A 22,572-nucleotide genomic window follows, 5' to 3' on the forward strand; every position below is an offset into this window, starting at 1 on the left:
CTTTTCTCGTGTAGTTTTTTTCTTTTAATACCGTTATTTCCCCCTATATTGTCAATCTAAATGAAAAACAACAAGAAAAGACATGCTTTATTACACCCACTTGCTTAAAGAATCAATAATTCTATAAGCAAGGATATAAGGTACCTAGGAATTCTGTAGAAAGACAAATATAGAAACGTATCATAACGAAAGATGCATAAGAAAATACATTTTAGAAATTTATTATTGGGGGATTTTATTCGGGAAAAGATAAAGATGTATTGCTTGTTGATGGAAAACAACTTCTATGATTATATATGATGCTTTGTATGTCCTTTCACAATTCAATTATATTTCTTGATCTTGCAGGTGAATCTTTTAAGCTTAACCAAAATACCCAAGCCAGCGGAAAATAAAATATTGAAATAAAAAAAAATATGTCATACCTTTTAAAACTATTTTATAGAAAAGGAATTTTTCTAAAAAGATCATCATCATTCATTTTAAAAAGAAATGGGATTTATATTTTGTTATTTGATGTCGATTGGAGTAATAAGTCGACTAGAATTTTAGAAAAGCAAGAATGTGTCAAAAATCTTTTATATTTTTTAATTATATTTTATTATTATATAAAAAAACAAAGCGGTTTTTTATGAGTTTCATTTTTCATGCAAAACCAATAATATAAAATAATTTTTTATCAGTCTTTCTGATTAATTCTATTGTAGATTTTAGAAAACTATTTCAAAATAATGAAAATTAGATTACAATGTTAAGTAAAATTATATTTATAATGAAAACCAGACACATTAAGATTGCAAAGCAAAAAATTCACATAAAATTTTATAGTTTTCTTCTGAGATGGCTTGTTCTTAAAACTTTGATTTGGAACTGCCATTTCTGCCTTAATATAATCACGAATAGAAGAAAATTTATAAACGTTAGCAGTTAATGGCAAAATTAATCAAAAATTTATTCTATATTGAAAACTAAAGAAAACATCAAAAACTTTAAATCTTTTAAAATATATACGGCACTTTACTGGTCATAATATATCTTAACATATATCTGGCAAAAAGTTGTACAGTTTGATAAATCCTTTGAAGATAAGATAAAATGTACAAGATTTTGCTTTTAGGATTAGATCCAGCTTACAAGTACTTCTGTAATATGCCTGAAAACGTCCGGTTAGATTCTGGTGATGCAGAATTTGTGGATGTGATACACACAGAATTGAAAGCATATGATTCAGGTAAACAGAAATAATTTAATAGTTTTAAATTAAAGTATTTTTTGCTACTTTTTAAGTAAAACTGAAAAAGTAATTAAGTTTTAATTGTGTACGTTCCAAAGAGCTTCTTTCTATTATATTTGAAAATTTTAACGTGCATAATTTCGAAAGTTGATATTTATGAATTGTAACAGAATACTTATTATGCAGATGCTAATTCAGGAAAATTTCATTACAAAATCATATACATAGACATAAGAATTGTATAAATGTGCATTTCACATGGATTGAAGAATAATTAAAAAGATATTAACAAATTTCTTCTTTAAAAAAAATATCAATACATGATATTTCTTTTTACATAAAAATGATAATTTGATATCATGAACGAAAAACTAATTTTCTGTCTTATTTTTCTATTCAAGGAAATCAGATTCAGTTCGATCAAGACATGCAAATTTTATTCCGAATCTTCTTTAATGCATTGGAAAATAAATGTCATTATGTACGACATTAAAATAACAATAGAAAAAAGGTTTCATTTCTTAAAAATCGTTATTAGAAAAAGCACTATTTTTGTCATGCGACCATTCAATAACTTTGAGAAAGGAAAACTTTTCACCACAACCAATTCATGCCATGTCACTTGACAAACGCAACCACTCTGGTATTTTAAACAAGTAAATTATACACTGTAGAACACAGTATATATTCTGCCATCATCTAAGATCTTATGTTATGTTATGTTATTATGTTCCTATTTTGAGCTATTTTTTTTTCGTAGAAATGCTATTGTTCATTTATTGATTGACTCAAAAAAAAAAAGAAGTTAAGAATGATATAGCAAATACTCTAAGCAATTAAATACATTAAAAATTCAAGAAAGGCAATAGCAAATCATATTAAACTTACTATAATAACATTAACTAATATAAAAGATTTTAATGTAGATAGAAAAGATACAGAATAAATTTGACTAAGTTTAAGAACTAAAACCATAATTAAAGTTGTAACAAAAGGACTAGAATAAAAAATGTAAAACAAAACAGCACCAAAATTTATTTTAAACAACAAAAAATTGTTCTTAAGATTATAGAGAGAAACTGCCAAATGCGAGATGGATTCTAAATTTGAATCGGCACGCTACACGTTACATGCATTGTGTAATTATGCATTAAATATATTCTGAAGTAATTGCGGTTTGAGACGTATGCTGAACTTTATAAATTTGATAAAAATCTAATATATTGCCAAAATTAATCAACATTTCTTTATTACTTAATAAGTTAATCTTCAAAAAGTATATTCTAATTAGTCATTTCATGTAGGTGCTAAAAACTGTTTTTTATAAATTTATTTCTATTAAATATTTTATCTAAAATAAAAGAGAATCAATTCTGGATCAATTTTAAACATGTCTTTTAGACCATAACATTCTGGTATCATAACTTTTTTATAAATTTAAAAGTACTTTTGTTTTACAACGTGATACTTCATGTAGATCAGAACTAGTTTCCAGGGAACTACTTTCGTTTATCAGTTAAAAATAGTAACTTTCTAGACTTCCATACATTGTTCTTCCTCCATGTTTTAATTTGCATATCTAATTTCACTAACCTATTAAAGTATCAGTTTTTGAAAGAGAATTCTCTTCCAGTCTGATAAAACGTATTCATACTTTAAGGCTTTTACAGCATTTATTCAGCATACTGTTTCTTTAATATGATAGTGCTTTATTTTTTGCATTTATCAATGTATTCATTATTTTAAACCTAATTTTATACATCCGGAGTGGAGATCTATCGTAGATTCTGAGAAAGGGTGATTTATGTTTCCGAAAGATATTTTATTTGAAATGATTTGTGCCATTTTGGTTTCTAGTAAATCAGGAATATCGAATCAGAAATAACCATAAACGATTTCCAAGAATAATAAAAGTTTTCACTGTTATACATTGTATGCTATTTGTTCATTCAAGCGTAGAGTGTCTAAATCGAAAAATAATGCCAAGTCATCTAAATAATATAGTAAAAAATAATAAAAGTCAAGAATATTTTAAAGAATTCACTTTCATTAGTATAGTAAAATGTAAAAAAGTATTAAATAAAAAATAATGAAAGCGTGAGTGGCTAATTTAAATTCTCTGTGTAAATTTGAACCTTTAATTTCCTTAGAAATATATTCTGAATTTTAATGAATGTTTAATAGTTTATTTCTGGAAATTGATAGTTGCTTATTTTCCTTATATATTGTTTTCAACATTTTACGCTTTTGAGATTTTCCCAGTTTTGATAACAAAAAAAGTTTATTTTCTATGTTTCAGTATTTTGATAAAAGCCCGCTTTGAAAATCTTTTTCAAAATTCTCCTTTAATTTCTAGTATTAAGTCTTTAATACAGTTCCTTATTTTTACCATTATTTTGGAGTTTGGTAAAATATTTTTTCTCAAATTCACTAAGAGATGTCGCCACAACTTTCGAATTAAATCAAAATAAAATTAAACGGTTAACTGATAATTAAGTTCTGAAGTTATTAGACATTTTAAGGACTGTTTTGTATGCAGGAATACAAAAATGTATAGAATTTCCTAATTCGAGATTATCAGAAACGAGTGAAAAACTGATAATAAAATTCCATCTTCACAAATAAGAAACAAATTAAACAAGAAAGTATCAAAATATGTTGCATGTAAAAATTAAAAAAAAAATTCCTTAAAGAAAATTCTCTAAACAGGTAACAATTTGCTTGGAGAGAAAAAGAATTGACGTGACAAAGAATTAATTCCAAAGAAAAAAAAAGCTTTTTTATGATAGAAAAAACAACAACATACAGTAATCGTATATTCATGCATGTTTTGCATCTCTAATATATAACAAATGACGTAAAAATTAACCCAAATCAAAAATTTGAAAGAAAATATAATGGCGCATATAACAATTTTTACTTATAATTTATAATTATCACTAAGACTAAATAAAAATATAATTAATTGTTTATTAAAAAGAAATAAATTCAACACAAAATTTAACATGCAGTGTATTTATATGAGAAAGATATCATATCCAAAACTTTTCAAACAATTTAGAAAAACTAATTTTAATTTCTTCCACAGTAAATGTGGTTGAGGTGTGCAGCAAAATTTTAATTTTATTCTCAATGGTCCTTTATCTACTTTAACGAAATTTATTGTTCAGGTGAGCCCTATACCATTTTAAAAGACGGTTACAAACATGGTTAAAATGAGTATTTTTGCGTCGTCTTCATTTTAATGAAAATGCTAAAAACAAAAAAGCAGGTATGCTGTTTTAAAAGCCAGTTTTGCTGTTAATTAACAAATAATTTAACATTTCTCTAATTTTCACAGAATAGCATTTCAAAGACTTCAAAATATTTTCATTAATTACAAACTGTTCCAAAATAAAAGTGCGTATAATACTAAAATTTCAAATTAGTATTTTTTGTAGCATAGTTTTGAATATTTATGTAAAATAAGATGAATAAGCTAAAATCATATTTTGTCAAAACTAATTGCTATATTTCCAGTTCTTGCTATTGCTATTTTCTATTGCTATATTTCCAGTTCTTATTTTGTTCGATTTTACATCCAGACAATTTCTCAGAATATGAAAATTTAATTTAATTAACATGCGTTTTCTTTTCGGCTATCAGAATGCAAGTTTGCAGGAGTTTCCGAGGCTTCTGAGTAAAAAAGACACTTCGCATATCAAGCCAATTAAGCAAGTTCACTAATTAAATTTTGTACAGTACAGCGCAATTTTATAATTTTTGCCCTTACAGCAAACATATACAGTTTCCCACAAGAAGCTTTGTCAGGAGGAGCTTATAGTCACTATCAAGCAAGTGTGTAAACATTTTTATTAGGTTATCATAATTTAATAAGTTGTTAGAAAATATATGCGTTTGGTAAAGCATTTGTAAACTTTAGACATAAGATTTCAATACATTTTTGATTTGTAGCTCAAAATACTAGTTATATTTAAAAAGATTAAATAAAATATTTTGTTTAGCTATTATCTCTTACATGGTGTAGGAAAGATATCTCGAGTACGAGGATGGGAAGTTGAAGGATAAGAAATACGAAGTAATGGGCTGAGTGGGCTGGTGTAGAGTGCCGTTTCCACATCGGGTTATACCTCGCGGTAACTAGGAAGGGTGAAGGAGGATTAGATGCATGAGATGTCTTTTAATGGCATCTGCACAGGATGTCTAAATGGAATCGACCATAATTTATTTCTGTTCTTAACAGATATTTAATATAATTTTTTACAGGTCATAGTTCGTTAATTCTTTACTTCCTTAAATTCAAATTAGCAAACACATCAAACTGCAAATAATGCGGCTCACAAGATTACGTAATCGGTATGTTTTCAACTAAAACTTTACGGGGGAATTTCATTTAAACAAGCAAATAACAAAACCACATGATTTTTTTTAATTAACATTTAAAGAAGTAAAAGAGAAAGAAATTTTTCAGATTTCTGGGTACTTTGACCATAAACTTTCTAATAACAGCGTTTATGAAAGAAAATATCTTTGTTTCTTTTAAACACTTTTCAAATTTGAACATTTTTTTGTTATTATACAGAAATTACAGTTGTTACATATTGAATGGTCTAATATGCTCTGAGGATTTCTAGATTTTATGCGTTTATTTTACATAAGTTTGTTGATTTGGTATAGATAATTAGTTCATAGGTACTTGACTTTTCAATTTCCATATTTCATGATTTTATTATTCTATACATATTGTATGAATCAACAGTGATGTAAAGTGATTTTAACTGGATTTGTACCTGTATTTGCGAATTCAAATTCTCCACCCTACATATTCGTGTCCTACACTCACTCTCTTGGCGGACTCAAATAAACACAAAGACATGGAAAACGTGCATTTTATTCTCATTATAAAAATATTTACTAAGATGCAATTTCTGTAGAACAATTTACAAAGAGTTCATGATCTTTGACCTGTAATTTTAACCCCTTAATCGACATGCGCAACCCGCATATTCCAGCACTACAACAACATGGATGTATGCATAGCATAATTGTTATGCACGATGATACTTCACCGTACAACACCGTGAACAACAATAAAGCAGCTGTTAAATCTGCATTTTGGAAATGACTGAATTATCAATCGCCATTTTCCCCTAGCCTGATCGCCACAATCACCTAACCTGAATCCTTGCGACTTCTAGCAGTGGGGTTAATTTATTTTGTGTAAGAAGATCCCATTGCTAACTTAAGTGAACTGAAAATACGCATTAAGCATCACATTCACAATATAACCATTGAAACTCTCCGATCTGTTGTGGAACATACTGTTTTGCACTTGCAGCTCGTAGGAAAATAAATGGACAACATATTGAACATTTCCTAAGCAAATCTTCAGCAATTTCCTTTTCTTAAATGGCTTGATCAGTTTTGCGCTTTCTACGGTTTTCGGCTTCAGGAAAATTAAAACCGATTTCATTTTTGCTTTTTCTACAGTTTTTGGCCTAGGAAGGATTAAAAACCGATTTCATCTTTGTTTTTCTACGGTATCTGACATAGTAATGATCAGAAATTGATACTTTTTCCCTCATCGAGCATGCCATGCAGCACCATCTATCAATTAACTTAATTTTTTCCCTCTCTCAAAACAAAGTTCCATTACTTCATGTACATATATTCAGATGAAATATCAGGTCACTCTGACCTGATATACCTCTTCAGTTGACCTTCTTTTGTTTTCTAGCCTTTTGAAAGTGTCATTTTAATTTCAACCACTCATATTCTTTAATGTTAAGAAGTTAATGCCGTATTCCTAGAAGTGCCAAATAATAGTCTGTTACCGAATATTGACGCCTTCACAATCACAGAAATTCCTGCACCTCTTAATACTACGCATTGCTATCTCGTTTTATTTTTAGTACCATCTTATTTTTCTGCAGGTAATCATTATACATCAAAAGGTAGCTATCTACCTTATGAAACCTCCTTTAAAAACCTTAAAACTGAAGTAGAATAAACCGTTCTATATGTATTTTGGTCTCACCTCATTAGATAATAAGGAAATATTCATGGAACAATATTTAACTGCCTCTCGGTAGTAAATGTTATGAAGAAAAGTCCCTCATCAATTATTCTGTATGTTTTTATCGTTAATGCACATTCATTTTAATATTAAAAATGGAATAATAGATGATATTTTACTCAAATTTACTTAGTTCTAGAAATCATAGATTAATCCTCATTTTATTTAACACATCCACTTCTATTTTTAAAACAGCATGTACTAAAATTAATCACTCATGAACGAAAGAAGTATCAGATATTGAAAGCCAGTATTTGACACCTACGAATATAAATACAAAACCAATATTTACTGTTCATAAAGTATTGTCTACTAATTCGAAGACGATTCTTAAGATTTTCATTTCTATAAAAAGACCCGCCGTTGAATGAAGATTTAAAAACAAGTAATATATATAAAAAAAAAAAAAAATTAAGTCAATTCCTACTTTCGCAAGAATTGAACTCGCATTCTTCACCTTCACGTGAAAAACACTAAAATCCTTGCATTTTACCGATCGAGCTACTGCCTGTTGATTTCAATTTTCATTACAAACTGCTAAAACTCTATTTAAAGTATTAAAAATTAATTAAATTTAATAATTAATGAATTAATATTTGAAAAAAATCGTATTAACATCAAGTGTCACCCACTACAAGTGTAAAAATATGTATTTGAATTTGAGTGGATGAATAAAAAGTATTTTAGTAACGATTCAAAATTTGAACAAGATATATAAATATATATAGGGAGAGTGTGAACTAATAGTAGGAATTAAATGAATAAATATTATGATAAATAAGTTGACTTTTAGTTTCTTTGAAAACGTTAATTTAATGCATTTTCCGTCTTACTGCATAAAAGAAATAAATGACGTCATTGCAGCTTTTATCAAGCAAAATTAAATATTTTTTGCAATAATAAAAAGGGCTTTTATAAAAACGATTCTTTATGATATGCAATGATATCGTATCGAAATGCTTATCTTCAAGCTAAAATTGTTTAAGGAGTAGAATAGTATCTTACAATTTGCAGAACATCGAAAAGATTCCTATTTTGTTAAGATGTGTAGGGTCTTTTTTGTCAGTGTTATTATATTATTAATTAAATATACGAAAGTTTAAGAGAAGTACAAAATCAAACTGAAAAAAAAAATTGCTTGTTAGTTTAAATATTACAATTCATTCTTATTTATAATTGGTGAACTTTAAATAAATATTAGAATTTCATATTTTATATATAAATATAAAAGTAGCTTATATAAAAGTAGCTGCTTACAATAATAAAAGTAGTTAATTCGCAGAATATGTCTATTAGTTCATCTAGTTATTTTAGATTTAGTTCATATGATTATTATTATTTGAAAAAATTGAGAAAAGCAACTATTTAATTCTTGAGCGTCCATTAACCTTTCATAAACATAAAAGATGAAATAATGAATAATTAAGCATAAAAGATATTTACAAAATATTTCCACTTTTATAGGAATATTTTCTGTAAAGCTACTGTTATGAATCTAACTCTGATTTGGAACAAATTACTTTCAGTGAAAATCAAATCGAAAATTATAAGCATGACATTGAAAAATATTAATATTCAGTTTCATGATTTTATAACCACAAAATCCTCTTTTAATTAAAACTATAATTAGGCGCCTCAGTCTAATTTGGACAAAATACTACTAAGAGAAAAATGAAAATAATTCAATAGTAATATAAATGCTGTTGTTTACTGTTTTTTTAGAAATAAAATATTTCCTTTCTCTATACTTGAAAAGCAATAGTGTGAATCCCCACTTTATTGACCAAATAAAAAAATTTTTTCATAGGACACGGGGGATGTCACAAATTAGGTCACGTGGACTTCTTCCCAAATGACCAAACTGTTGCTTCGCATCCTTACTACGAAGGTAAGAAAAACATGGCATTTTTTAATCCTCCAGGGGGGCATTATTAGAAAATATGTAGTAGAAATGTGGAAACGCATCAGGGGGTGAAGTATCCATAGCATCTCCACTGAATACTAAGAAAAAGGTGAAAGTGAACTTTCCTCGCTTACTTCTGACTCTAGTACAGGAGTATGGAGTCCAGAGTATCAGTAATTTTTTTCAGCGGTTCAGTCTCTCAGGAAATTCGTGAAGAGCTGTCAAAGAAGAATATCGTAACGCATGATTTCCAGGAAATAAAAGTGCGGAAGAAATGAATTTTCTTTTATTTATGGAAAAACTTCCGAATTTTAATTAAATAAATTAATTTCTTCCGGAAAAATTTCTTATAGATATAAGATATAGAAAGAAGACTAATATTTATGATATTAATATTGTGGCATTTATCTTGGTAATGATTAATGCTTCATTCGTTTAATATATAGTAGGTTAAGAAAATCGAATTTTGCGAGCAGTGTAAAAGAATATTAAATTGTCTACAGGTAACAGCCACAGTAATGTTATATTCATTCCTCTATTATAAAAATAAAATTTATGCAGTATATAGACACATGTTCAATAATCACTACTTAAGAGCTTAAACGGATAAAACAATTATATATCGCGATATCCTTCCATTAATATAATATATGCAATTAAAAGTTAATTTAGTTCTTAACCCTCTCGCTACTATTCCAGCTTATCCAACCATACAAATTCTATATTGATTTACAGGTTTCTGCTTCAAACAATGGTTGCAGGATGTAAAGGAGGCCACCTTTGTTGATAACCCATTTTACATCCTGCACCCCTCGTTTGAAACAGAAACCGTCTCGCTAGTATAGAATTTTCCAGGCCAGTTGAGCCGAGTCAGTAGTGAAAGGGTTAAAAGTAATTCCTGTATATTACGGAATTTTGCATGCATTATACTTTCATAGAATAAGATGTGTAAATAAAAGTTTATTTCAATTTCAAAAGTAATTACTTCTCTTTATGTACTATATTCGGCGTCAGTATTATTGAATTACTTTAAAATAATGCTTAATTAAAAAATGAATGCAAGTTTAATCTTTAGAGATATTTTAATACAAACCCTGTCTGAAAAATAAGTCCCAGATTAAAAACGTAAGGAGAAGGATGCGTTTTATATCTCATTTGCAAACTAAGTTGAATAATTCAATTTTAGATTAATAATATTTATATTTAATAAATATACAAATAATATTGCTATGATGAATTTTCTTTACAATGAAAATTTCAAAACAATAGATGAAATTATTATGTTCACTATCAATAAAATGTGAAAACTTTCATTTCAAGTGCTACATTCACTTTTTGTCTGAGAGAATTGGGCCATTTTCTATCATCTCTGACCTTGAATTTCACTGCCACGTGCCTATGATTAAGGCACTAAAATTATTATTTTTTACTTTAATACTTCCAACATTAAAAAATTTAGACGTCTGCCCACGACTTACCTTGAAAATAAGCTTAATGAGCCTCCGCAAGGCTTAATATAAGATTCAATCCTTTTTCTGGGAAAACAACACAACAACTCAATTCAGAGAAACTAATATGTTTGGAATTTTTTATTTGTGTTGTATAACATTCTTCATGCAATATGAACATTCCTCGGTTTCCGATTTTAAATCTGAAGAAAAAAAAATATAATTATCTAAATCTCTTTTCCAAGAACTTTCGAAACTTTTCTACCAGAAGCATTTTTGATTTCCTAGAAGTATATTCGCTTTCGAAATCCCAAGATCCATTAGAAAACAATCCAAGAAATCTTTCAGAATTCGAAATAATAGAATGAGAAAATATTGACTTTCGATGAAAGCTTTTTATTAGTGCAAAAATGTAATATACAATAGACATTAATAAAAATTCTTATTAAAGTTTCATTGCGCAATTCTTGTCGTTTTATACTGCTTGGAATCTCTTAATTCTTTCTTAGAAAAGTTTGCCTGCATCATACAGCCATTAAATAAAGTCTCAATTACAAATAATAAATGGATTTTAATTATCAATTAATTTTTATGTAGTTTATGAATGTAGATAAAAATTATTCTCGTTTCTTTCAATTTTCAGATCTACATCAATATATAGTAAAATTTCGTTTAGTTTCTTTTCTTTAGTATTTTATTTTATTTGAAAGTTTACAAGAATGTAGTTTTTAGGATATTTAAATTTGACTTCATTACTTAATGACAAAGAATAAATAATATTTAGAAAAATTTCGTTTAATTTCTTTTCTTTACTATTTTATTTTATTTGAATGTGACAAGAATGTAGTTTTTAGGATATTTAAATCCGACTTCATTAATTAATGACAAATAATAAATAATGTTTAGAAAAATTTCGTTTAATTTCTTTTCTTTAGTATTTTATTTTATTTGAAAGTTTACAAGAATGTAGTTTTTAGGATATTTAAATCTGACTTCATTACTTAATGGCAAAGAATAAATAATGTTGAAATTTTACTCGGAGTTCCCACTGTGAATAATATAAATACATTTCAGTCTTTGGAAATATTTAATGTTTATTACAACCGAAATTCGTTCCGATTTCAATATTCTAAGACGGATCTCACCTAGTTCATTTTAAATAATAACTTAAAAAACATTACAGTAAAAAATAAAAACTCCATAACATAAATTTGCATTGCACTTTCAAAATAAATTATATAATTTATACTACTACTTATAATGTTTAAAATGTAAATTTTCTACAAGACATAATGGGGTAAGCTTACCAGTAGTAAAATATTTATTTAGTTTATACAGCTAATTTTACTATATAAATTAAATGAAGCATGAATGATTTTCTTATTAAAATATTAATTCGTTGCCTAGGCAATTGTTTTCCTATTTCAGGTGAAAATAATGTTGAAAGAATTCTTGATATTTTATAATTCGATTTTTTATTCTAAAATGATGCATACTATTTTCTGAAAGTTTTCTATAAACAGTTTAACTATAATTTGCATTCAATGTAAATTTATTTATTTACAGAATATGCAAAGTACACTATAATGTCTTAATTGATTAGTTGGCGGGAACATAAAGCGGAGACTTATTTTGCTATTGCGATTCATTATGTGTGAAATTTTGTTCATAATGACGAATGTTTATAAAGTGATAGGTGATCATCAGAAGGCAGCATCTTTATTCATCTCTACCATTCGGAATCGCACCTGCAAGATGACTGGATATTATTGCCGTAGCTACAAAGCATTTCTACGAGGAGAATGCGGAGATTGTGGATCAGATGGATCGCAATGTGCCATTATGGGATTTCAAGCTGATCAATACGAACCATTTAAATCTTCGAATTTCTCCACGATGTATTTAGTGACTGGATCTTATCCGAATTTTTGTGGTAAGTAATTGGGTTGGTTTTGTTAAGAATCTATACATTTTTACTTTTTAAAAAGGAAGTTGATTTCATTATCATACAATGTTTATTAAAAATGTCCCTGGCTTATATAGGTAAATTTCTTCTATATAGTAGATAATGTTTTCCTTGAATAATTAAAATAGAATACAGATGTTATATCACGTGAAATGTGAAACTTTAAAGAAGTGTGTTTAATATTATTAAATAAGTGATTTGAAATGATGCCGGGTGATTCAAAAGTCCATTAACATTTGAAAACTCAATAATTTACGGAATACTGTAGGATAGAGAGGTAAAAATCAACACACATGCTTGAAATAACATGGGGTTTTATTGAAACTAAAAATGTGGAAGAAATGTCCAATAGATGGCTTTTTATATGATAGCAAAAATATAATTAGTATAACAATTGATTTTTAGCAAAAACTTTGTTCTTTATAACAAATACTCAACATGTCGACTATCATTCGCCAACAATATCTGTAGTCGGGGAACAATGTTATGAACAGCATTGTACCTCATATCTGTAGGTGTGGTAAGAAATTGCTTCGGTAGGTGTTTTTTAGCATCCCTATGAATGGCGATAGACTTGCGATCCCCTCAGACGATCAGGTAATCTCACAACCAACGTCATGCAATGGGGTTTCAACGGCAGTTTTAGGATTTTCGGTAGCTCAAATTCTGCAGTTTCGGGAGTTGATAGACCCTCGAAGCATGAAATGGGTTTCGTCGGTTCACAACACGTTAGACAAATAATCGTAGTCATCTTTCACTTTTTGCACTCCTTTTTTGTTTCAATAAAACCCTCGGTCATTTCAAGCACCTCTGTCAATTTTTACCTCTCTACCTACATTATTCCGTGAATCATTGAATTTTCAAATGTTAGCGGACTTTTGATTCACCCTGTATATTAATTTGGATATAACCTGAGTGTTAATGTTATTAACTGACATAAAATGTTATTATTTATTTCCTTCTTCATAATATCTTTTTCCGATTGACCTATGCATTTTTAACTTTTTTCCTATGATAATTTTTTTAAATACAAAAACAAAATAGAGTTTAAGAATTTACAGATAAAATTCATTATTCAGTTTCAAAAAAAAAAAAAAAACCGTTCAGCTTTGGTGTAATCTCAAGGATTTGATGATGGAATTTAAAATTCTGTGTTTTTGATACGTTTTTAACGTGCTAACTACACTTATTTTTTTACTAATTTGATGATCCTTTATAACTGAGGAATAATTAACTTCAATTATGTTAATTACATAAAAATTATTTCATGAATAACTATGGGATTGCAGGCAACTTAATATTTTCAAAGTTATATTTAGATAGTGGGAAATTATATATTCCATAAATTATATGATGCTTTTTTAATCACTTACAATTTATTGCAAAGCTCTGACCTTGGTTTATAGAATAGGTTCCAGGAATGATTTTTTAGGTTTCATTTTTGCATATTTTTATACTTCTTGATTTAATTTGCTCTGGCATATTATTTTCCAGCAAACAATATTGCTTTTTGTCATCAAAATTTCAGCTTTAGCTGTTAATAAAGAAATGCTTTTATTACCAGATTTGTTGCACAAGAAAGTGCAGAAAATATTTTGAATTATACATATATTTATGTGGGATGTAAAATATTAGAAATTTATTACATTTCAAGACCCTTATATAAAGATTACACTGCTACACTTGAATTATAAGACGCATACACGGAAGTCGAAGTGTCCACCAATCCAGTCACGAGCCTTTTGCTGAAATTACTTTCATGGCGAGCACATCTTTATTAATTAAATAATTACAATATTCTAAATAAAAATTAAAATATTCTCTTTTTAATGCTATTAATTTTATTGGCGCACAATTTTTCAAAAATTTAAATTAAAAAAAACTTTGATGATTTTCAACTATACTTATTATTGCTATAAAGAAAATCCAACAATCAACAATGAACGGTTGATACGCATCTAAATTTCAGATGTTTCACCTATATACTTAATTTCATCTATCTAGCTGCAAAACACGTGTAAAAATTTCTATTAACCTAGATCTTTACGCTATGTAGTAATCACGTTTACATGTATTTGAACAGCTAGATAGCTTTTCTGGGAATAGATTTAGTTTAAAATTTGATAGAAATCTGCAAATTTGGTCTTAATTCCATATACCAACTTTCAATTATCTAGATTAAAACGTCTTGGGGTTATTGTGTTCATAGACAAAGAGACTGATTGACATACACATTCTTAAAATGTGTTTTTCGAACTCTAAAAGGTCTAAAACATGGAGATTCGGCAAAATCTCGAGTTAGAATTTTTTGACGATTACAATACTTTGTATTTGTATTCTTCGTATACGAGAAATTAAAAACAGTGCAAGAAAACCAATAGAATCAAAATAAAACGGGCCTTAGTTTCAGATTTTAGATTTATTAGGTTTTCGGGAAGAATGATGATCTATACAAGAAAATGTTCAGCCGGCGTCCTGGCATAGGGATAGCGCGTCTTCCCCTTGTTCTGGGCGTCCTGGGTTCGAGTCCCAGTACGGGCATGGTTGTTCTTCCTCCGTTCTATCTGTGAGATGTGTGAATGTGCCCCCCTGTAAAAAGGGGTTGTGCAAGCGAATGAGATGTGTGAGTAGCTAAGACGTACTCTTGGCCCTAGTTGGCGCTACTAAAACAAGAGACGCTCCCTTGGCTTAAAATCGCTGACTTCGTCAGCGAGCTTGTGCATGGCAAGTGCCATTATAAACAACAACAACAACAAGAAAATGTTCCAATTTCAGTTGCGAATAGCTTTATATTCGCCGGAAAGATGATAGGATTTGTTTCTCGGAAAACAGAACACTCAACTTTGTTTGCCACCCCTCTCCTCAAAAACACCCAACCTTGTTTTCATCCATTACGAGTGGCTCTCGAAACATTCGACAGTCAAATATATACTGTCTAATGACGAGAAATTATTATTTTATATTACTCTTTCTTCGGATTAATTCTAATTAATATTTTTGCGACCTGATATCCACTCGCCACTTAAAAGGAGTAACATTAGAAATAGTAAAATAAATCTATATGCATTAGTTTCATTTAATTAATTAAATTCACTAAAGCTATTCTAATCTGTTTATTTTGAACTAATATAGTATCAGTTGCTCAATAAATAAGTAAACAGAATATATCTCGTTTTCCTTAAAACGTTATGCATTTCATTGCCGACTTTTTTTATGCACCCTCTCAATCCTCGACTTTCTTAACTTTTATGCTGAAAATCATTTTCTTAGAAATGTAAAAGGAGACTTATTTTCAGCAAAAATGAAAACACACACACACTATTTTCTTTATTTCAGCTCTAGCTTTATATATAACTCAGTTAATACTTATGGCCATTAATTCAAAAACATTTATTATTTTATGTAATTTAACACAAAACGCATTAAAAGTTTGAAGAATCCGTGGTAAGATTGTTTACGTCTTCACACTTTCTTTTCTGATAGAGAGTTGTTTTTTTAATACAATTATAGAGTGAAAGGATTTGCACATTTCTACTTTTGTCACGTGGAGGGATTTTTTTTCATTTGTCTGTCTGTCTAGTGTCTCACCGAAACTACCTTTCTGCTTCAATAAAAATTCTAGATAAATATTAAACATAAATAAACATTCTGCTTGTTTGCATTTTTAGGAGAAATCGAAAAATGACTTTTCAGTTTACTTTAAAAGCAGTGGATAATTAGAACTAGAGTTATGGGCAGCATATTTTTGTCAAAAAATTGATATAAGATAAAAATAAATTCCATAAAACCTTGTTGGTTTGATTTTTGTTGTTGTTGTTGTTGTTGCTCACAGCTGAACGTGTGATCTAAACACAGGCTGTATATAATTTTAATAAACCCACACTACAAAAAATATAAACTAAATAAAAATTTTGGACTTTCATTTCAGGCATATTTTTCATAAAATTTATTATTTTCCTTACATTATTAGTCAGTGAAGATTATCATTCAATGCGGAGTACTTACCAGTCAAGAAATGTTTATCGGACAAAGTAATTTCAAAACATAATAATAGAAATTTTTTAAAAGGGAAAAAAACTAATAAGCTATGTTATTGATGCCTAACGCTGTTATCTGTCTATAATTAAATTTTGTCATTCATTCCACAGTGTCCCATGGAAATGAGTTTCAGATTTAGAACAAACCAGTCATATTATTCAACCCTTGTGGGATGAATTGGTATGACGATTCAATCTAAATCATAATGTTCCACTTGTGACAAGACTTTTTAATTCTTTTTTACTAGAATAGCATGCAATTTATGTAGAAAAAAATAAATTGTGGATAGCATTCTTCATGGAGTAGTGCCATCATTACAACAAACAATAGTTCTACTTCGTATTAACGAATGATGCATCTGCAAGATAAGCAAAACATTATGGTGTCCGGTTGTTTTTAACTACAGAATGTATATCAAAAGTTGTACAACATTGAAATTCCACCGTTTGTACAAATAGTGCAAATAACTTGCCTACTTAGAGCAATTTAAATTATGTACTTAATTTTTTATATATGCAGAGTTATTTTGCATATATAAAATCAGTAATTTTTAAAACTGTAAATGATAGTGTTTCTGTTTATATAATTGTTTATTCACAAAATAAGAAACTTGAATGTTTTTACATATTGCATCCCCTGGAAACAAATTTAATTTCATACTTTACATACATACAAAAAAACCTCAAAATAGAAAAGTGATAAAAGATTATATTTATTTTTCAAAAATCATAAGAAAACATAAATTAACTATTTCATTTTAAAATCGAAACGAAATTTGACGCTATTCGTTGAATAATCAGTTACTAATGATTTGAGGCTTAAAACTTTGGAGAACCCAACTTAGAATATTATTAAATTTTGGGGGAAAAACTCCCTACTGAAAATTCAGTTTTTATCATAAACGTATTCTTTTTATTAAAGAAATATTTTTGAAAACAGAAACTGAATAGGCTTCATGTTTACGTTTAATGATTCTTATATGTAAGAACAGATGGTAAGGATTTTCTGAAACATTTGTGACAAGAAAAGAAAAAAGAGGAATTATATAACCTAGATGCTTGTTTTATAATCTTGAGAGTTCTTACGTTTTGATTATTTGCTTCTCATAAATCCAGTTAGTTTGTAAATCTATTGCAAAAGAAATATCTCATGACTGTGACTGTTTTCAAATATTTCAAATTCGCTTTTATTTAAAGCACTGATATTTTGAAATTTTAAAGTAACTGTAATAATCAGGTTCTTACAATGGTCCTTCTTAACAAATAAAATGATGCTCACTATTCATGTTTACAAAAGTAAAATCCATTTTAGTTTTTATTATCGCAAAGATTGTTATAACATGATGGGGAGCTACGAAGCTTTTTTGTAATTATCAGAGCAATACTCTAATTAGCTGAAAAGTAAAATATGTAGAAAATAGCAAATATGAAAAAATTGCTTCGAATGACTTATTTCAAGTACATTACGATTTTCGCATACTGAAAAAGGCCAGTTGAAAATCATTAAATTTGAAATTTTGCAATCTCAGAAACCATTTTATTATAAAATGCATATAAAACTAATATGAATTAAAAAGTGATTCAAGGTAGACGTCTGATGTATTAGACGTAGACGATTGTATTGATGATGATGTACGATTGTATTATTTCAAGGTAGATGATTAATGTATTTTTAAAATTCTTTCTATTAATTACTCCTTTTTTATTATTGTATATATAATATTTTAATTTTTATGTTCAAAACACTGCTATTTAATATCAAGAAATATGTGATTTCTGGTGTATATTAGTTTATTCTTCATCTGTAATTTCAGTTTTATATATTAAATAGAAAATGAGACCTCGTCTGTTCTGGAAGTTTGTTTGGTTGGTTTATACGTTTCAAAATATTTTTTTTTCTTTGCAAGTTTACGAATACCGCCTGAGAATGGTGCTGGAAAGCACAGATCCAGGTCTTGAAAAGCACACAAAGAGTGGAAATCTCTTGTTATTACTTAGAGGCCAAAGAAAGCCCCTGTTTGTTCCTTTAAGGTAAGTCAAAATATTTTTACTGATATGTAGTAATTAGAAATAAAATTAATAAGTGTTACAAATATTTTTTTGATTTTACTATTTAAAGATATAATTTCTACAAATATCGTGGTAATAACGAAGATACGAAAGGGTTATGAAATTCCTGTGTTTTATCCATCTACTTTAAATGGGCCATGGAATTTTTAAAAAGTCGTTTCACATTTCTTGCTAGGTTTCTCTTGCTTTCTTACCTTCATTTGATACAAATATTCTAAATACATGCGACTCTTATAGGTATATTTAGGTAAAAATTTTGGTTGTTAGAAAACTTATAATTAATTTACTTTTTACGGTTATAATCAAACTCTAAGATTGAATAGAATAAAAAAATAATAACGCTATTAAAATGTGTTCAAAATAATACAAATAGTTCAAGATTAGGCATTTAAGAATATATATCTCCAATTACTTATCGATTTTTCTCCTTTTTCTGTATAAATTCACTACATATTTTTATTCGTTTTTGTATGGAGTGTTTGAGATAAAATCCAGAAAATTACAATGAAGCGCACTGTTATTTATGTTCAACGTTATTAAATGTTGGATATCAGACTGTACAGAATAACTGAAATACGATTTCAACGTTACTCAAATAAAGTGGCATTCTAGCAAATATTTGTTGATTTCTTCAAGATTTAAGGAGAAAGAGATGCATTGTTTAGAAAAAAAAGCTTCTCAGCTTTCAATCATACCTCTTTTGAGCTTTTCTTAAAAATTTTCGTTTTATCCTTATCATGATTCTTAGTAACAATGGAAAATCTCAAAATTTCTTAAAACTTGTATTTTATTTTCATTTATTTTAATATGATGCTGAATCCATTTTCAAACTGAACCATTCTCTATTTTATTCTGTACATCTAGAACCATAAAATATTTTAAGAATGATTATCATTTATCCACCACTATTTACAAATTAGGATCACAATTAGAACTAATTATCTGGACTTGATGAAATACTTTATAAGTTTCTGAGTGTCTTGGTTTTTTGTAGACTGTAGTTATTAAGTTTTTTTTAAAGCGATGACTTTTAATAAAATAACTAAAATGATTTTTATTCTATAGATTTTACAGCATGCATTCTGGAAAAGAATACACATTTCTGGTAACTTCAGCAGTGAATATTGGTGAAATCCAAAATGTAACAGTAAGATGGCAAGAGCAGGGCGTTTATGATGAACGCTTTCACTCGGGGGAAGCAGTTTGGTATTTTCAAAATTCAAATGTTAATATAGAAAGAATCAACGTAACGCGTTTGAATTTTGAACCTTCCGAAGAGTAAGTTTTATCTTGCTGTTTAATTAATTAAATATCGGATAAAAAATCATTTTTGAAGTTTGTTGTATCAAAAATTTTCTAAAATTGTACTTTTTTAAATATAAATTGCCACAGCATAAACTAATTAATAGTTTCTTTTTATCTCAGATAATCTCTGCTTTCATTTCAATTACATTTATTTATCATTTGTTATTAATTCGTATTTTCTTAATTTAATAACATAATAACAGTTAATAACATAATATTAAGCATATTTGAAGCGAGTAGTGTTAATAATAGAATGATTTGAATGATATTTATAATAGAAAATGACAAAAAATATTTGGGAATTTCCTATTCTATTATTTTTAAAAACATAAAAAAGCTATTCTACATTTTAAAGAAGATATTTGTACGATTTATTATCACACGAAATAACCCACTGAAGGAAATGGGTGACGTTTACATTCATAATGCAAGTATCTCTTTAAATGAGCAAGTTATGAATATTTAATTGTTAGAGCATTAAAAAATATTTTTGACCATTGAATAAATTTACAATAGTAATTTCATAGAACTCCCTGACTCTGCTCAATTGATTATTTAATAACAAAGTACTTCAATCTGTATTTTGAAATGTAATTATAGGATTAATGATTTATATTAATATGTCATTAATATTTAATAAAAAACATCCTGCATTAAAATATGCTTATATACTAACATTTTGAAAAAGAAAAAAAATATATCTAGGATTCATTGAGGTTATCAACAACATTGAAAGAATCAAAATCGCATACATAAAACATATTTACCACCAAATCTATTTTATATTTTAAAAATTATTCCAAAAAATAAAAACACTTGTTTGAGAAAATAATCTAAGATTAAAATGCAGAAACTGACCATTGTATTAGGCTTATTAATGCGTATGTCTGAATTAGATATTACGCAAATTAGTAAAATTGTCTTAATTTCTAAGTTGCAAGACAAAAATATAAATGAAATGTAACATTGCTATACAGGTTTAAATTTTTTAAACGTATTTACAAAAGGATTGATTTTACTTTCAGGATGAGGGGCCCTACTGAAGTCACATATTGCAAAAGAGCGGCAGATAGCGAACCAGGATGGATGTCTTATTTTCCAGACTGCAGCTAAGGTATCCGTCTTCAGACCGACAGGACGAGTTAGAGAAGAAATTAATCTAAAGCTTCTTAAAAGAAGAACATTTTATTCTGAGGCAAGAGACTGAGACGCCTTTCTGTTCAGCCGAAATTAAATTTTTAATTTCTTTCATGGCAAAGAAGTTATGGTTTCGTTAACTTACGGAAATGTAATTGTTTCAGTCTTACTTTGCGAAAATAAAACACTGTGACAAAAATTGTTCGTAATTGCTGACGGGTGCTGGTTTTCTAAAAAGTGAAACATAACCTCTGTGTGTTTCAAATGCTTCTTTACTTAAAAGGATTCGAATACCTAAATGCAACTTTTTTTGCACAGGTAAAATTGACTGTTTGTGTGATGAAGACGGATGAAATAATCGAGGTTCTGTGATGCTAAAAGACTTTAAGCCTCGTAGACGAACACAGTAGAATTTTCTGAATTAGAGCACTATTTTCTATAAAGCTTCAGTGGCGTTTTTTAGGTGCTTCCTTTCTGTTCTGTGTGCTTCATTAATTCTGCAGTGTGAAATGTATTGAGATTATGAATTATATATAATGTTAGAAAGTTAGACAAGTCTTAAAAATGTTTCACTGTTCTGTAATTAATCCTTTAAGAGGTTAATAAACTTTTTTAGTTTTTATCTAAGTAATAAATATTTTTTGAAAAGAAACAATTTCATTTCTTTTTAATACATTATTATATTAGTAATTTTTCAGACTTAAATATGAAGCGAATCACTGAATATCAAAAATGAATCGTTCAACTAACACTCAGAGTAAATTTATTTAGAATAAAATGATTTTGTGCATAACTATTTATATTTATCTTTATTCAAATAAATAAAAAAAATCATGAAATTATTGTATATTGAATTTATCAGAGATATACGATTTAAAATTTTTAATATTCAATAAAAAATACTTTTCTATAATTATATTTTAATTTTTACTAGGTTGTATACAAATAAACACAAAAAATGCAGTTGCTTTATAAAGTATTTTCTTTTCTCAGATAAAAAAAAAAATATTTTCTTATCTGAAGAAAGAGTTTAAAAAAAGTTGATAAAGTTCTCAACGTTTTTTCCACAATAATATTTCATAATTTTTATCTGTGTTACGCAGTAATGGCATATTTTAAATTTGCATAAAATTCTTGGAGATACTAATAATTCAAATGCATTTTCATTTTTAGAAACATCCACTTATTAACATGACGCAATAAGAAGTTATTAGACTTATCTCTTCATTATTTCATTCACAATCAACAAGAATTTGGTGCAAGATCCGGCAGATAACCCTTTAATAATAAAAATCACATGTCAGAAAAAAGTCTGAATCTATACCATAATAAAAGTCTGAATGAACTAAATTTATTATAAATATTTTTTAAGGTAATTTTCGTTTAATTATGCCAG

General features: G+C 27.8%; 1 protein-coding gene across 1 annotated transcript in view; it reads left to right on the forward strand.

The window, feature by feature from the left end:
• The window catches only part of LOC129958651 (pancreatic lipase-related protein 2-like), a 58,290-nt gene extending 36,595 nt beyond the window's left edge, over positions 1 to 21,695 (forward strand). The window contains exons 5-10 of the mRNA XM_056071259.1: positions 1,118 to 1,231; positions 9,118 to 9,198; positions 12,352 to 12,594; positions 18,572 to 18,695; positions 19,800 to 20,012; positions 21,065 to 21,695. Coding sequence (XP_055927234.1) covers positions 1,118 to 1,231; positions 9,118 to 9,198; positions 12,352 to 12,594; positions 18,572 to 18,695; positions 19,800 to 20,012; positions 21,065 to 21,152 — 863 coding nt within the window. The 3' untranslated portion in view covers positions 21,153 to 21,695. The remainder of the gene's footprint in view (positions 1 to 1,117; positions 1,232 to 9,117; positions 9,199 to 12,351; positions 12,595 to 18,571; positions 18,696 to 19,799; positions 20,013 to 21,064) is intronic.
• Positions 21,696 to 22,572: the final 877 nt, after the last annotated feature.

The sequence above is a fragment of the Argiope bruennichi genome, chromosome X1 (genome assembly GCF_947563725.1).
Source record: "Argiope bruennichi chromosome X1, qqArgBrue1.1, whole genome shotgun sequence".
Classification (NCBI taxonomy): Eukaryota; Metazoa; Arthropoda; class Arachnida; order Araneae; family Araneidae; genus Argiope; species Argiope bruennichi.